This window comes from Barbus barbus (genome assembly GCF_936440315.1).
Source record: "Barbus barbus genome assembly, chromosome: 13".
NCBI classification, from domain to species: domain Eukaryota; kingdom Metazoa; phylum Chordata; class Actinopteri; order Cypriniformes; family Cyprinidae; genus Barbus; species Barbus barbus.
The window spans coordinates 22,715,362-22,733,227 of record NC_136741.1 but is presented as its reverse complement, the minus strand read 5'-3'; the positions used below and the strand labels follow the sequence as shown (position 1 = coordinate 22,733,227).

General features: G+C 37.1%; 1 protein-coding gene across 1 annotated transcript; it reads right to left on the bottom strand.

Moving 5' to 3' along the window:
- Window positions 1-1,208: 1,208 nt before the first annotated feature.
- Window positions 1,209-12,675, bottom strand: c1ql4b (complement component 1, q subcomponent-like 4b). The gene is made up of 3 exons (XM_079431210.1): window positions 12,298-12,675; window positions 10,220-10,866; window positions 1,209-2,846 (listed from the first exon to the last, which is right to left on the bottom strand). The coding sequence occupies exons 2-3, from the start codon at window positions 10,751-10,753 to the stop codon at window positions 2,667-2,669; spliced, it is 714 nt and encodes a 237-aa protein (XP_079287336.1). The 5' UTR covers window positions 10,754-10,866; window positions 12,298-12,675; the 3' UTR covers window positions 1,209-2,666.
- Window positions 12,676-17,866: the final 5,191 nt, after the last annotated feature.

The following is a 17,866-nucleotide window of genomic DNA, read 5'->3' as shown; positions in this document are numbered from 1 at the left end:
CATCCCATTAATGTATAACTCACGGCTGGATGCACTTGAGCATCCAGAACTCTTCAAGTTCAAGTCTAGTTTTTGCAGTAAAAAGCAATACCTAAAAGTATCCAATAGGTGGAGCTGTTGTCTAAAGTAAAGTGTTGTCAAAGCTGCGTCTGCTTAGGGCTAGTTTTTTGGTAGTCGCTATAAACACGTGGGCTTAAATGTTTATCATATGTTCTGCCCGTTCAATGGGCAGTAAACATGCTTAAGTATCCATAAGATATCTCGTAACTTTTCTTAAACTTATGTGCACTGATTAGTAACAATTGCTGCTATCTATCTATCTATCTATCTATCTATCTATCTATCTATCTATCTATCTATCTATCTATCTATCTATCTATCTATCTATCTATCTATCTATCTATCTATCTATCTATCTATCTATCTATCTATCTATCTATCTATCTCTGTCTGTCTGTCTGTCTGTCTTAAAAGTTGCACATTGTACAAAAGTATGCACTTTTCTTGTTCATGTCTATTTAGAGGATGTGTTTGAGAGAATCTTTCATCCTTTAGTGTTTTCTCAAATGACATCTTAAAGTCTGATGGTAAAGCCTTGCGTACACAAGAAATTTGAGTTGTAAAGACCTGCGATGTCAGTGTAGATTGACAAACAGTGAAACTTTCTCCTTCCTAACCTTGTTTCTGTCAGAGTTATCATACTTTTAGAGAGTGTTGGTGTTGCTGTCTAGCCAATCTCTTTGACCTTTTTTCTATTGTCCTTCAAAGGATGCCCAGCCATCTATCTCCCCTCATTACCAAGGAAATGTGTCTGCGTCTGTTTGTGTGTGTGAGGCACAGTGAATAGTAATCAACACTGTCAATGGCTTCCTGACTAATTAGTGGTGTGTTTGAGAAAAGCATAGAGAGTGTTTTTTTTTTTGTTAACAGCTAGTTTTGTTATTGATTTCAATCTATTTTAACTGTTTTTCTACCTTACATGTTCTTTTTATGGGAGTTCTGTAGCTCAGTTTCATATTGAGGGAGGCTTGTATTGATTATATGTTGGTTAGTTAAGTATATTACCTGGCCTTCATGCCTTCAGGCTGTTCAAATACACACACTTAACCAAAATAAGCCACTCAGAATATTAAATGTTCAGCTTTAATTAAAAATGGAAGGCAAGTTGAAAGAAAGATGGACGCGAACGTGTTTCTTTTTTTTTATTTACAGCATGTAGTCTTTAACATGCCAGAATAAATGTCTATAATAATGATTAATTACACAACCGCAAGACTTTACAACAGCAATCAATCTACAAGTCAAATATTTAGAAGAATTTTCTTACATTTTATATTGATATGGACACACATTTGAATCACATACATTGCTGATACATGCGCACACACACACACACACACACACACACACACATGCACACACACACACACACACATGCACACACACACACACAGGATGTTTTCAGATTACAGATGGATCAGGTCACTTTAAATGTTTAGTCCACTAACCTATCCTAAAGGATGTTTGTGGCATTATACAGAGAGGTTGATTTATAATTTCACAAGAGTCTCAATGTTCCTCCAGTATAAACACTGTGTACATACTTAGTAGACATAAAGGCTAAAACATCCAGTTTCCATGCCATGAAATGCATACAGCCTTTTCCAAGTTATGCACACACATACATATGGTGCAGAGGGAGAATGGTGATCTAGTAAAATGCAACAAGATAATTCTGGGTAATCCTTAAAGGTAGTTTTCTTTTTAGCCTAATGGATGAGCTTTGCACACAACATACTATAATGGTTTAAATTGGAAAAAAACTGACACTGTGATTCAGTGAATTTACATTAAAAATATCAACTAAATAAACATTCTTTTCACCATTGGTGGGCTCAAAAAAAAAAAGAACTACATGTTTCTCAAGGTAATTCCCTTAAAAGTAGCAAATACACCATAATCAGACCAAGATGACTGTTAGCAATACAAGTCAATACAAATACTTTAATTTGATTAAAGTCAACATGAAATCAAATTTGAATAAATTATATTACTTTGTTAATTCACACTTATAGTGTTATTGTGATAAATTAATCTGTGTACATTATTCCAAAGAAAAAAATGATGTAGTTTGTCTACATAATCTTTCTTTCAAAATGTAATAATTTGCTTCACCTCCAAAATAAGTTGTCTTTTCTTATCAAGAACCATTTTTTTGTGGTATATGTTTCATGATTTAGTTACACCGAAAAAAAAATTAATTAGTATTTTTTTTGTTTTTCAAGTTGTTAAGATTTGTTTTCAGAGAAGTTTGTTGTCTAAATACTTTGGCAGATTTTTTCACTTTAATTTAAATTTATTGAGGCTTATGCTTAAAATTAACATTTTTATGGAAGTAGACAAAATTTAGATTGTGTGCACCACTCATAGACAGACCACTTTTTACAGTCCAGTCAATTGCTAGTGAATAAAACCAAGTCTGTTGACTTTGTCACTATAATCAGAAAGTATCAGTTTTGAAGTTAATTTTACTGTTTTTTTTTTTTCTCTTGAGGTTATATCATGTTGTATCGCTTGTATCAGATGTTGTTGTCTATCAATCGGCCTGATGTGATGGTGTTAAATATGTGATAATATATTTATATTTTTGTATGTTTGTGTATTTGTTAGTCGGGGTAGATGAGAAAGCCGCTGAATGTGCTGTATTTGTTGGTGTTTCCTCCATGCACTTTTCCGCCATCCAGCTGCACGCAGACTTCATCTCCCACGTCTAAATGCAGGATCACACTGTTAGAGGCGTAGTCATAATTCTGATCTGCATCCTGAGCAATCGCACTGGCCCTCACCTGTGAGAGGGAATAAGCGAGAAAAATGGTTTTAATGTTGGTTAAAAGGAAAAACAATTCAGTATAATTAGGGGGAGAAGGAGAAGAGAACAGCTTGAATTCTTTTAAATATCATATCTGTCTGCTTCTGCCCATTTTCAGTATGCAGATGCCTTTAAATCTTTTAACCTCACTGGAACATGGCAATCTTTCTCTCTCTAACAAACAGTCTTTCCTTCATGTCTTATGATTTCTCATCTCTTCCCTAAGTAGGTTGTGGGATACACAGCACAGAGAGAACAAAAGACCAAGACAGACCAAGGTCCGAGGGAATAAGGCTTATTGATCCATCGGTGTGTTGCATGTGTGTGGTGTGTAATTCACTGGAAATGCTGTTAAACACAACGATGTACCAATGTAACAACAATGTAACAATCAAATTTGTTAAATTGTTAAACTCATAATACCATGTCTTTTGCATATATCAAGTTTTAGTGATATTAAATTACTTATTTAGGCTATTTGAAGAAAAAAACAAACAAAACGTTTTTTGAACATCGGCATTAAAATAAACACATCTGTCTTGAACAATTCAGATCAAAACACGGATTAATATCTATACAGCTTCAACCAAAGCCTAATTTTTGCACTGCTTATTAATGCATGATCTTATAGCCTATTTGTAAGAATCAAAGCATTCCAAGTCTCCATTCGCGTGATCGACATTTTCTTGAGTTGTGCTTAATTCTTCTCACATCTACTCATTAATTATCCCTGTCTTCCCCTCATCTTTCTTTTCCCAGCACTTCTTCCCCGTATCTGTTCATTCCTTGCACCATCTATCCATCTTTTTCTGCTGGAATCGTAATAAAATGCAGGTCACGCGCGTGTCTCCACTGCGCGTCTCGTGTTGGCGCGTGTCCCTGTCCAGTCTAAATCGGATTGATTAACAGAGCGAGGTGGCAGCTCCCGCGGGAGGCCTGGGGCTGCGTCGGGGCCTCGCTGACTCAGTAATTGCCCGGCGCAGTGGCTCGGCTGTTGCTCCTAATGGGGCCCACTCCTCAATAACTCCACTGTATCACAATAAACGGAGCCTCGTACCGACCACCGGTCAAATGGAGTCTCCAAGTATTAACTGTGTGTGTGCGTGTGTGAAATAGAGAGACGTAGCTAGCATGAGCATTGTGTTGTTTCCCCCCAGTGATTTCAACGACCCGTTATCAGATTAATAGCAGGTCTTCGGTTTAAACTATACAGACAGTTTCTGACAGAAACAACGTGATGATAATGCAAACATATTCGTTAAATAAATAAGAACCAAATAGCCTACGCTCAGAAAAACATCCGATTGTCAGAAGTGAAAATAATACACAGAAATACACACAAATTATTGGTGGTGAACCTAATTTATTTTATTTGGTTGTAGACATAATTTGTTTTATTTGACTTTTATGAAAGCCAATGAAATAAACTGCATGGCACAGGGCTTTCTGCTATTTTTAAATTTATTTAAACATTTTTTTTTTCAAGAGTATTTATTTTAAAATTATGTTACTTTGGATTTTTATTTGTTTGGCAATCCATAAAAGCACATAAATGTGTTTATTCCTGTGAAAAAGATCTGTGGACGTCATCTGTACTGTACATAATATTCCTAAAGTTTAATGAAAAAGTAAATTTCTTATCATCAAAAAAAAACAAAACTTTTTTTTTTAGAATGTCAGTCCTCTTGCATACACAGAAGACATGTAGCTTTACAACAGTCTGTAACCTCAAAATATATCATGTTCTCCATTGCTAAAGGTTAACACTTGTGATTTATGAATTCATGAATGAACCATTTATCTCCTGTAATTTTGTATTCATACAAATCCCCTGTTTCTGAGTAACATTTAAGAAGCTAATTGGTTATATGACTGCAGGGCTCCCTGTATGACTGATGTTACTTGAAGTAGCGCTTCACTTATCTGATGCAAGAACTTTTAATTTTACAAATATATATTGATCAGAAACAAGCTTGGAAGGAAAGAAAAGGGAACTGAGAAAGATCAGTTTTGTGACATAATAAAATATGGATATAAAGAAGCCATGCAATGTTAACTTTCTTTTCTATATTTTATAAATCCTCTCTCTCTTTAATTTTCTCTCTTTTCAATCTTTGTTGAATTGCAGAGTGAGCAAAGGTGGACAGTGAGAGCATCTTACATCAATCAGATAAAACAAGAATGAATGAAAAGAATTAAATGAATGTGCTAAATTTGCCACAAACATTTTAAACAAATTTACCAATATTTTCATATTGGCAGCATACCATAATTCTTCCTTGCTGTCAGTCTCTTTTTACAGTCCCTCCTCAAGGATAAAGGCTCCAGGCGTGCGTTTGAATTCTCAGTATGTCCTTTAACTGGTAAAATGACTATACTTGAGAATCTAAGTGCCTTTCATGTTGTAGGTTTTATACAGTATGTTCTCTCCTGAATGGGCCTCCTCACAAACACTGACGTAATCTCAGGTTTTGTATTAGATCAACCTTTTGTCCATGCAAAGGGCAGTGAAAGCGCAGGAAATGAGAGCAACTGTAGAGATACAAAAGAAAACAATATGCAGAGAAAGTGCAGATGCGTAAACAGGGAAAGGGGGTGTACAAGTATCTACTGCAACAGCTGCAAAAACCTGTCAAGGTACTGTGGGATTACCTCATTAACTATATTAATTAATTAATTGGAGGATGTAAACTCATTAGCTGCTGTGTAATTGACAGGATGTTCGAGGCTTTTCTAACAACTTCTCTGCATCACACCTTAATTAGTGCCACGTTACTTTGACGAGACCACCGAGAGGGAGAGATTTTCGAAAGCGACGGGAAGGTGAAGTGCTAAAGCTGAACCTAAAGTAAAAGCTAGTCTTACAGTGGGATGAGAAGAGACATGTTTACATAGCCAAGAATCAATTACTGAATTAATTAATCGAATTTGTAATGAGAAACAAATTGGCTGGTTATTCCACTTGAGTGACATTAATTTGTGGACGTTGCACTCCTTACTGCACCCCTCATGATGCTGTTTTCGTTTCTTATTCAGCCCCATGCAATCTATCCCTGCCACGAGGAGCCAGACTTCAACTAATAAGTGGCATTTCACAAATACATTAATATTCAGAGTTCTCTAAAAATAAAACTAACTGCCACAATCTCGCTGCAGTTACAGGTCGCAAATTTTGGCCTGTCTCAAAATGTGTTGGAATCTACCTGTATTGGAAGGAGGATCATAGACTATGTTTATAGTATCAGCTTGTGCAAATCTATGACCTGCAATGAGGTCAGCAGTCTTTTCTCGTTCTGTCTCTCACTTACACATGCGCTCACACTTTCTGTCGTTTTGCTCATCTATCTTACTTACACTGATCTGATGCTGTCTGTGTCTCTGGCCTCGCAGTAACACTTTCTCTCGACCTCTCTGTCGGCTCTCCTCTGATTAACCATCCATCTTCCTCTCCTCTGTTCATCTCTCTATCATCCCACACCATTTTGCCGCCTCCCATTGCACACCCTGCTCATCTGGGTGGGCTCACACTTTCAGGTTTTGCCTTTGCCTTTTTCATTTAAAAAAAGCTATAATAAATATAGCATAAATATTATTTTTCCAACAGCTTCCATTTCAATATGAAAAGTCTTTCATCATTTACTCACCCACCTCATGTTAAAATCCTGTATGGCTGTTTCCTTGGAACAAAAGAGAAGACAGAACTGTTTGTGTCAATAGGGGCTTTCGCACTGCGTAGTTCTAGGAACTAAGTTCTGGAACTAGCCAGCAGGATAGTTCCTAGAGAACCAATTTCTCCCTCGGGCCGTTTTCCTGGTTGCGTTCGCACCAGCAGCAGGAACTCTGAAGTGGCCGACAGCGATGTCTTTTTGCGTGGCATTAACAAACGTCAACAACCGGTGAATGGAGGACGCGGTGATCAGAGCTGTTTTAGTGGTGTGTCGTGGGTTTCGTGATAATGGAGATGGAATGTAAACGCACAATTTACGCGATTGCAAGAGGAAAAGGCTGGCTAAGAGACTAAATTTCGATGACAACTTGCAGTGTTACATATCATTGAAGCTGAGAAAAGAACACAACATTGCAGACAACAGGTAAATGCCGTTATCACTGATTTCCATGTTCAAGGAGTAAATATGTTTTCATGGCTTTTTAAATGCCAGGTAGCTGGTGTTTTGCGTGCATTTGGCCAATCAGCGTACACTTACATCACTGATAGTTCCTAGAACTGTTTTGTGGAGTAGGAGCTAATTTAGTACCTCCAAACGAAGTTCCTAGAACTAAAACCATTCCTAGCTTCTGCGGTGCGAACACACCAAAAAGTGAGTAGTTCCACAATTAGTTTGGGTACTATAAAAAGGTTCCTGTAGTGCGAAAGGCCCTAATATATTAAAAGTCAATGGGGTCCAAAACAACATTGGGTTTTTGTGGACAAAATCATTTCAAAATGGCTTCTTTGGTATTCCACAGACGGAAAGTTTGTAAGTACATAAGGGTGAGCAAATGATGACAGAAATTTCATTTTTGGATGAACTATCCCTTTAAGAGCAAATCCAAACTCATGTTGGTGTGGTATGTTTTTGAGAATGCTTTGAGAGGACCTTGAGAGGGGTTAAATAATTTAGCTAAGGGGAGAGATAATTAATGAGGGCTGAGATAGACATTTGGCAGAGTGTGGATCTGTGTGTGTGTTTGTGTGTGGCCCAGGTGGAAAAGAGGGAATCTCATCTTAAAGACATGAATGATTTAACACAAGAGGAGATCACTGGAATGACAATAAATGCAGTACAGCATGCCATACACTGCCTAACCTTACTCTCCTCATCTTCGCACTTTCTGCATCTTGTCCTCCAGTTAATGGAGGCTGTGTTGAATGACGAGCAATCTGGATTTGGCCTGCAGCGCATGAGCTATTGTATATTCAGCAATAATAACATGTTTTTAGTATATGAGTAGCAGAGACATGCTGCTCCTCTATGAAACAAACCAAGTAACAGCATTAAGTATAAAATTCAGTATTGTATTAATATTGCGATTACTCATCGAGTCAATTTAGGTAACTTTTGATCTGATATTACAATCAAAATGTGTCCCAATTTGCCCTTAAACTAAATTCAAAAAGTGACTTTGCATTGCAGTTTCTCAAATGAGATTTCAAAATGATTTTTAATTGTTTATTCAATGTATTTTGGTATTTGTATCCGCTGCATGAGTTTGGCTTCGCATGCAGAGCTTGTGCATTTGAATCAATAATTTTAGCTGAGAAGGTTCATATAACTAGTTCCACCACTAGAATTTCACAGATACACTTTTTGGATCCCAAAGCTGTGTATTCAGTACAATCAGTTTCTTTTGTGCTGGATCATGTATGATGAACAAACAAAGGGCATTAATGGCAGGTGATATGTCATGTTAATGGAAGTGTGATGAAGGGAAGCTGACAGGTTGCTACAGACTCATTAAAGGGTTTTCACTTCCTGTCAGATATATCTGTCACAAAGGGCCAAAAGCTCCAGGAATCTGTGTGTGTGTGTGAGAAAGACAGAGACACAGTGTGTATGTAAACACATGTTGCCAAGGGAATTTTTATATCTCTTTGGATAATCCCCGCTTTCTGTTCCACTACTAAAAATCAAAACTAAGCGGTTGAGTTGAGAGCGCCTGAATCCCAGATCCGTGTCATGTTTCACCAGATGGAGAGTTTTTTTTCTCTCCTTACTTTTTTCATTTATTCTAAATCCACGGGTCCTGTGAGGACTGTCTCCAGCTGTTGCATTTCGTTCCACTCCAGAGAGAGTCAAAGAGAGAGCGTTTGCGTGTTTGTGTGTGGTACAAATATCCTCTTTTCATCAGAAACTGATTACCTTTTGCTATTTCTGACTCTTAAAATAAAAAAAAATAAAAAAGTTTATTCTGTTAAAAATGGACTCTTCAAATAACATTTGAACCCATTTTGAAATGCTATACTCTTTGTAAGTCGTCATTGGTCTCTCTCTCTCTCTCTCTCTCTCTCTCTCTATATATATATGTTCGCATTGCCTATTTTTCCCCACTGCAGGTATCTACAGCAAGGCTTCAAGTGATAGGCTGAAAAAATGACTGCTGAATAATTGAGAAGCTGCCTTACTGGATCCTATTTGAATGTTAAATGTATTCCTTAATCCTGCCGGTGAATCTAATATTTGTTTGATATTTCAGTCAAATCACACTCTTGTTTTTTACAATTCATTCACGTCTGACTTTGTCTAGTTAAAATACCTCTGAAAACTTAGTTAGCAAACTCTTCCATTGCACAGAGTGAATCCAAAGTCTTCACCAGGGATGTGCAAGACTAAGAGTTAAATTGGCCGTATTTCAATTTATGAGTTGGAATTTGAATTGAATTGGTCATGGCCCAAAAGAACTCAAATTGGAATGACAGGAAAAGGAATTTACTAGATAGTAATTCAACACAGGGATTCTGGGAATTTAAGTCTTCTTTTACCATTGTCCACAAAAGTTAATATAATTTAAATATGGTTAATAAGCTGATATATTAAATATAAAAGATAAAAAATAAACACAAATTTTGATAGGTGTCATTTCAAACATCTATCTATCCATCTATCCATCTATCTATCTATCTATCTATCTATCTATCTATCTATCTATCTATCTATCTATCTATCTATCTATCTATCTATCTATCTATCTATCCTTCTAGCTATCTGTCATCTCCCTATAAACTTCATTTTCAACTCAAAACTTTCAAACAAGGATTTGTCAAGCCAACGTTCATACTTTGTCCTTACAAACTTTGCTCTGCCATTTAAACTACAATTACAGTTTAAAAAAAATAAATAATAATTATTAATTTAAATTCTATTTTCCGATATTCAAAATCAAATTTCAATCTTGTTTGGTCCCTTAATATAAATTCAGTTATTGAATTGGAATTAAAAAGGCATTGTCAATTCAGCTCTAAATGGCACACAGTCATTGTGTACACACACACACACATACACACACACATACACACACACACATGTTGGTTTTTGTGGTTTATGGGGACTCTCCATAGGCGTAATGGTTTTTATACTGAACAAACTGTGTGTGCTTTTGCCCTACACCAACCCTACACCTAAACTTAGCCCTCACAGGAGACTTTGTGCATTTTTAGATTTTCAAAAAAACACCATTTAGTATGTTTTTTAAGCCTTTTGAATTACGGGGACATAGGCAGTGTCCTCATAAACCACCTTCATATTGTAATACCTCTGTCATACCCATGTCATTATACAAATTTGTGTCCTCATAAACCACATAAACATGCACACACACACACACACACAGTCACATGTGCACATCTCCTACCTGTCCATTCTTCTTGAGGTCGGCCCACATGCTAGTTCCATCTCCGCCCCTCATGAGCACGTGATAGGTGAAGAAGTAGATTCCAGGAAGAGGGCAAGTGAACTTGCCTGTGGTAGGCTCATAGTAATTCCCTACATTTGTCACCACATCATCAAACTTGAGTATCTCACTCCCCTCATGTTGCTTGCGCAGACCAGCATAGAAGGCAATTTTGGGGCTGTAGAATGATGGGATGTATCCACCTGGGCCTGGACCTGGAGGTCCAGGCGGACCTGGCTTTCCTGGTTCTCCAGGTGGCCCACGTGGGCCTGGTGGCCCTTGGTTTCCACGAAAACCCGACTTGCCTCCTCCTCTGCGTCCAGGGGTCTCGGGAGGAGGAGGCGAAACAGGTGTTAGTTCATTGGTGGGTGTTAAAGAGTCACAGACCATCTTGCAGCTTCCAAGCATCTCATAATGCGTACCTCCGCCTCCCGACCCACCCAGTTTGGTGCTGTGGACCAATAGTGGAATAGCGACCAGTAGCACCAGCACCATGGCCACGCCCACTGCCGCGCCAATAACGCGTTTCCTGCGGCTGAGGCGTGAGGCAGCGATAGAGAGGAAGTCCTCCTCCCCTTTAGAAGAAACAGGCCCGGCCAGAATGAACTCTGGGAAGGAAAAAGCACTAAGGTGAGATAGAAAAGTTAACAAGGGACTTCGATACGATGAAACGTGGCTTATGTCTGAGGAATGTGCAAAAAGAAATTGTTTTTCGATATATAAAAAAATCCACTGTCAACAACAAACAAATCAAATATCCTATATGGAATAAAGTCTTAGGATGTCTGTGTTCAATTCCTTTTAAAAGTTTCAATTTCTGTTATTTTCCTCCTTTGGTTGCATTTACTATTTCAAAATCATAACCACCAGCCCACTAACCAGTACCAGTTCCAGTTATCGCTCCATATAAACAGCAATTCTGAATGATCCAGTGGGTTTATATTGTCATATAAATATATATCACTTGTCTGATATAAGCAACATGGGGGATTTGGTGTCTCCAAATGTTCGTCCGTGGATGGAGATTCTATCAGGAGATGTGGAGGTGTATTTCTCAGGGGCTGATGTATGACGATGGCGTTTCCTTATAGGTTGGTTGAGTGACAACTGTGTGGCTTATTTTTCCATGAGAAGTTCAAGAAACAGTCTGGAGAATTCCCAGAAAAGTCCATGTCCAATGCAGCATTTAAACAAACTCTGCCTCTCCTCTCACAGAAAGCTGACTGTGATTTAAATTTATCATCAACAATCCACGCTGTGTATATTTTTTGACAGTCTTAAACCTTCAAATGCATAGAAGCGCTTTGCTTGTAAACGTCCTGTAAGCCCGATGGTAAATGGATGGTAAGATATAATTTTAAATGAGGCTCACAGTACTCTGGGTGATTTTCAGTTCCCGCTGGTCTTCATCAAACTTCAGTGGAATAACATTCAGGTTCCAAGTTCAACCTCCTCTAGCATCTTGACATGTTTCTCACTGAGTTGAAACATAAAAAGAGCTAAATTAGATGAACTGGAAAACTTATGACACATCATTTAAGAGCTGCCAACGGATCCACTGACGCTTATTGAGAAATTATTTATTTCTGTTCAATATTTTGCACAGTAAAAATAAGCTTTTAATGAACAAGGCCTCCTGGTGACATGCATATTTGCATATAGTATTATTTTAATAATTATTGTTATTTGACTGACTATAATCATGCCATCAGAGTTTGCAGACAACATCACAGACACAATACGTCTCCAAAGAAACCACAAACAGTATCAGTAATCACAGATTTCTTCATTTAAATAATCAGATAACAATCAATGTTGTGTCAGATGCTTGTTTCCAGGTGTTGTCCATTCACATTCGAATGCCAATATAGGCGCATATTAACTTTTGGATGGTACTATGTTAAACCACTATCAAATATGTTTCCTGACCCCCCTACCCCTTTGAATCCAGTTAAAAAGCTTATCATCGAACAATGTTATTAAAAGTTTGTAAAACATTTTTAAGAAACAAATGACCACGGTAAAACAATTTTACCTACCTAATAAGTTCCAACAGAATATGAAAATTGATGAGTAACTCCGCGAGACACCGCAGCTCCTCTCTCGTGCGCGAACAGCTCAGAATATGTCAGAGAGTCTCGCGCCTTCGGGTTTTTTTTTAATGGTCACTCTGCTGCGACTGTTGTCAGATTGAAATATCTCCTGCCCTCTGCTTTTGCTGCTTCTTTTAAACCTTTTTTGCTTCTTCAAGACAGTTCATTTTAAACACGCCTACTTCAATTTGGAGATCATTAAACTACTACTGACGCTTGCAAAAATTCTTTAGTGACCAAATTACTAATTAAAAGTCAAATATGGCAATATTTGCGTTAAGACGTCGCCAAGAAGCAACAGTTTCTCACTTGTTCGATTTGTGTGAGGAAAAGGCGCTTCCTCGCGCTCCCCCGCCCTCCACACAATTACGCGCTCGCGCTCACTCGCACCAGTCTCCTCAGATCAAGAAATCGATTTCCCGAGGAGATGTGCATCCTAATAGGGTTGCTGTCTACCCAATTAGTACTTATAAAAATAAGTCAGCTTGTACTGGTATGCTGTCACTACTAGCAGGAGTGAGGGAAGGTCGCAGCAAGAAATATAGGACCGACTGTAAATTAGCTGCCTTTAAATAGGGGATGTGGGAAATGCCCAATGAACAATCTGTATGTACTGCTAAATTGTTACACATTTAGAGACGAGTTTAGCATGTACAGGCTGATGATGTTTCACCCGATATTTTACTAGAGATATAATGTAATCATTTACTAATTTTGTTATTATAGCACACAATTGAAAATTGCACAAAGGGATCATTACACTCTTAAAACATAAAAAAGTTCTTTACTGGTATCTATGGTTCTATGAAGAACGTTTCAAATCCATGGAACTCTTCGACTGTACAAAAGGTTATTTTTTACTGGAAATAGATTCTTCAGATTCTTCAAATATTCTAATCTACACACTAAGAAAAAAATGTTTTTTATAAGAACTGTTCACTGAAAGGTTCTTTGGAGGACCTAAAATTGTTATTCTGTGGAATCGCTGGGAAACCCCCCTTTTGGAACCTTTTTTAAGAGTGTGGGGTAAGATTACACCCTGTTTAGAGCAAACAAGTCTTACAAGAGTGACCTTACTATTATTTATCTAACCTGAATCATACCCAACACAGAACCTAATTGTTAGTAGCAGAAATATGTACAAACAAAAACATTGTATGAAATGCTTTAAATTTTAATGTAGGCTAATTATGCCTTCATAGCATTTTAAAATCAACAAGCACAGATATAGCACACACTGTAAAAAATGACAGTGAATTTAACAGTAAAATACAGTAAAAAATGCTACAGTAAAAACCTGTTCAATGGTTAACGGTAAGTTCCCCTACTATTTAAGGTGAAAAACTGTATTGGACATTACATGTAATATTTTACGGTAGTATACCATTTTTGGAAGCGAAAAAGAACATATAAAATACAGTAATTATGAATACATAAAATAACCATAAATTCACATTCCCAGAATTCCCTGCATTACATTTCAAATTTGATGTTTTTTTTTTGTTAAAATAACTATGCTTCTTATTTTTTTCTTAGCAGTTTTATACATTAGGATTGTATGTTACACCTAATGTTGTCAGAAATGTTTATTGCATTCTTTTAATTTCATGTGTGTTACCATGATGGTGTTTAGTGTTTGTCTTAATGACACTGTGCACCTTCTATATGTGTTAATATTTTAATTCTGCTTGTGATAGGCTTTGGTTCATCATGTGACTTTTTCATCACCTCCTGCTTTTGGTGGTTATCAGTGTATTACAAAAGTATAAAACATATTTCAGTAGGTTGGTATATTAACATTATATCAGTTAATGAAATTACAGTATTTAACTGTAAATTTAAGTTAAAACCATAAAACCTAATATATTGCTACCATATTTTTTACGGTAATATTCTGGCAAACACAGCTGCTGTTTTTTTTACCATCAATTTTACAGATTTTTTTATACAGTGCATTTGAAGTGATTTAAATCCAACATAGTTAGATGTATTAGCATAAACTGAGAAGAAAAAGTGCATAAATTTCATGAGTAGTCAAAGAAAAAGAACATGTCCTGTGGGCATTTTGCAAATGTACACTTATTCTATATACAGGCCTCTTAAAGTGGGGACATCTTATTGGAATTGATTTAAAAAAAGCTTGATTGTCTTGAAAAAAGTCAACCCATTTTTAACCCCTCTCTCACTTCACTGCATGTCCCTCAGGAGTCGACCGCCCTGAGTGCAGAACACACTTGCCATGGCAAACTACAGTATATTAGCTTACTTATTAATGCCAGCTTAGGCATCTTGACAATTACATCAATTAAAGTAACATGAGATGTGTTCATTATCTGGCTGATAAAAAAAACCTGGAAATCGTTTTTACATTCATCTGTGGTGATGTTAAAAGAGGGAGAGGGAGGAGAAAAGGATAAGAAAGCTTGACAGAGGGAGAGAGAATGACAGTGTGTAGGGTGAAAGACAGTTTAGCTGTGTTTTCAAGTCTGTTGTCAGTGTCTCTGTTTCTTAAGCCTTCAGAGCTCATTAGCAGTGATAGACACATTGCTACTGACAACCTCCCCCACACACTTTAGATCTCACCTTACTCTTTCCCTATCATCCACCATCATTTATATCTCTATCACCATCTCCCTTTGCCAGTCGCTATTATCTATTGTACTAAAGCACCTCTCCTTCTCTCTTTCATCATACTTCTTTTAGTTTTATCTCTCGTACTGCTGGAGAAGCAGTGGTTGTTTCTCCTCCCCTCTTGGGTTATAGGCCTACTGTACATTATTTGTACAGTGGTTTTATTCTAATTAAAGGAACGGTTCCTGCAGATGTAATCATTGATTAGCATTTAAGTTCTGTGTTTTTGTCATTGGTGGTTTAAATGATCATTGATTTGTTCTGATTATTGATGACTGCACTGTCCTTAACAATAAATGGTAATGGTTGGAACTAATCGTGGGTGCTAAATGTGTTTCTCAGTGTAGATAGATGGCTTCATATGATGAGCAGATTTAATTGGGGGGTTTTCCACACATAAACCACATCAAATATGGTAAACGTAAGTTTAAGCGTGCTTTCTTGATTTGCAAGAGCCAATGAGGTTTGTCAAGTAAGTTTGACTGAGCTTTCCTTGTTTGATGTGCCCTTGTGTGTTGATTGATGTTTATATGCAATAATAGTCATTTATTGACAGAATTTTACTTTTTTTTTTTCACAGCTATTGTATGCCTTCAAAACACTTATAGCACACAAGTTGAGTCAAAACTGAACACTTCACTCCTGAAGAATGAGTTTGAGGACCAGTACAATATACTGTTCTAGTTACATTTATGCATTTAGCAGACGCTTTTATCCAAAGCGACTTACATTGCATTTAAGTTACAGTTTTTACATTTTATCAGCTCTTGCTTTCCCTGGGAATCGAGCCCATGACTTTGGCGTTGCTAGCGCCATGCGCTACTATTTGAGCTACAGGATAGCCTTACTATTTGAGCTACAGGAAAGTTGCATCCTTGCAATTAAAAGAAACTACCTTTCAAATCCTGACAGACAAATGGTACTCATTTATGCTTCTATAAATGATTTGCTGGAGTACAGAGGAAGAAGGCCACCTTAAAGCCTCTCATGTGCATGCTTGTGTAACACCACTTCTGCGTTTTAGTTTCATTTCTTTTTCTTTTTTTACTTCAAATAATTTTGAATCTATTGAGAACTATACTCTATTTACAATTGTGTGTGTCTGCCTGTGTTTCTGTGAATGCCTGTCCATGTTTCCTCCTATTGTAGTTTGAAGCAAAAGATGAGACGTAATCTTTCTGATTTGCTGGAACTTTACTGAACAAAGTTTATGAGAAACAAAAAAATGGCGACAAAAGGCATTAACAAAAACATAGACGGCTGGCAGCAGGCTCACGATCCCAGCATACTCTGCTTCCTCGTCTCCTACGCTGCTGCTCATGGGAAATGTAGTTCGTTTGAATATATTGTGAAGGTTAACAACAATCAAATCATTAAAGCTATCAAATTCTTATATTTATTGTTAAATGATAATTAATTGCAACTAATAAATTGCAACACCTCCTGCATAAAGCTCATTGGAGCAGATCCAAGGAGGACTTGTCGCCATTTTGCCTCTTGATCAATAGAGCACCTCCCATGATGCACCTTGTCAGCTTCTCACACTGGCAACTGCTTGATGTGTCTGAGGTCACATTAGCATAACGAACTCATGAAAACTTTTAGAACACCTCAACTCTACGCTGTACATAAAACATTAAATATATGCAAAGATATACTATCCAAAAAACACATTGCGAAAAATGCTGAAAGCGAGTAAGGAGGACCAAAGATGCAGAAATGTAAAATAATTAAATAAATGAATAAATGTAGTAATAGGAAAGTAAAGGAATAAATGTATTCTATAATACATAACAATACAATCAAGGTATTGTAAATATGTATAGGTCTATATACAAGCTTGTGTGGAATGGATGGATATTTGAGAGAGAATAAGGAAGAGTAAGGGCAAAAGGGAAGCTGAATTTGTAGTGTGTGTGTGTGTGTGTGTGTTTGTGTGTCTCTGATTGCTTGCTGATACAGGGTGACATGGTGCAGATTGACTCAGCCTGCTTTTCTAATTCTCTCTATTAATAAGCCACAGCTTCCCACTGTTGCACCGGACTACATCTATTCATCTCAATTTGTCATCTGCTCTCTCCCCCTTCTCTCTCCCCTTCTCTTTCAGTCTTTCTCTCCGTAAACACATCTAACCCTCTCTCTCTCTCCTTTTCTCCCATCATCTCCTGCATCACGTCCGATTCACCCCTCTCCTGTTCCAAATCTGTCCATTCCACCTGTCTCGTGTGTCCTTCTCAGCATGAAGATTGAGAAGGCCACCATTCCTACATCTTAATTCTATTGAAATATGAAGGTCAGATAAACTGTTGCACTTGAGTAAACTGTATTGGCATTCATACTTTATTTATAAAAAAGGAAATTATTCAGTTATTTAATTCAAATAGAATGTTATGCAATCACTCAGTCAGCAGTGTGCGGCAAAAAAAGGTTTTCATATGATCCATGAGGGAGATAAAGGCTTTACAATGCTCACTTTCCATTTAGAACTAGAATTCATCCTTGCTGTTTTCATTAAAATGTTTTTTTTTCCCTTCTGAATGGGCAGGGATAGACAGCTATAACAGTTAGTTATTACAAGTTAGAGTCTCACAAACTGGCATCTTAAAGAGGAAGAATATATAAAAGTCAGAAACTCATCAGACTTTCATCTATAAAAATTACTTTAAAGGGGTCATGAACTGAGAAATCAAAATTCCCTTGATCTTTTGATATTTAGGAGGTCATTGTGCTATAAAAACATCCTGTAATTTCAGAATTCAAAACTTTCTCATTAGTCTAAAAACAGTTTATATTGAAGCCAATCTGCAAAAACTACCTCGCCGATTTTGGAATGTGGCATTTTATGATGTAATAGTCCTAAACACCGCCTCCACAGAAGATCAGC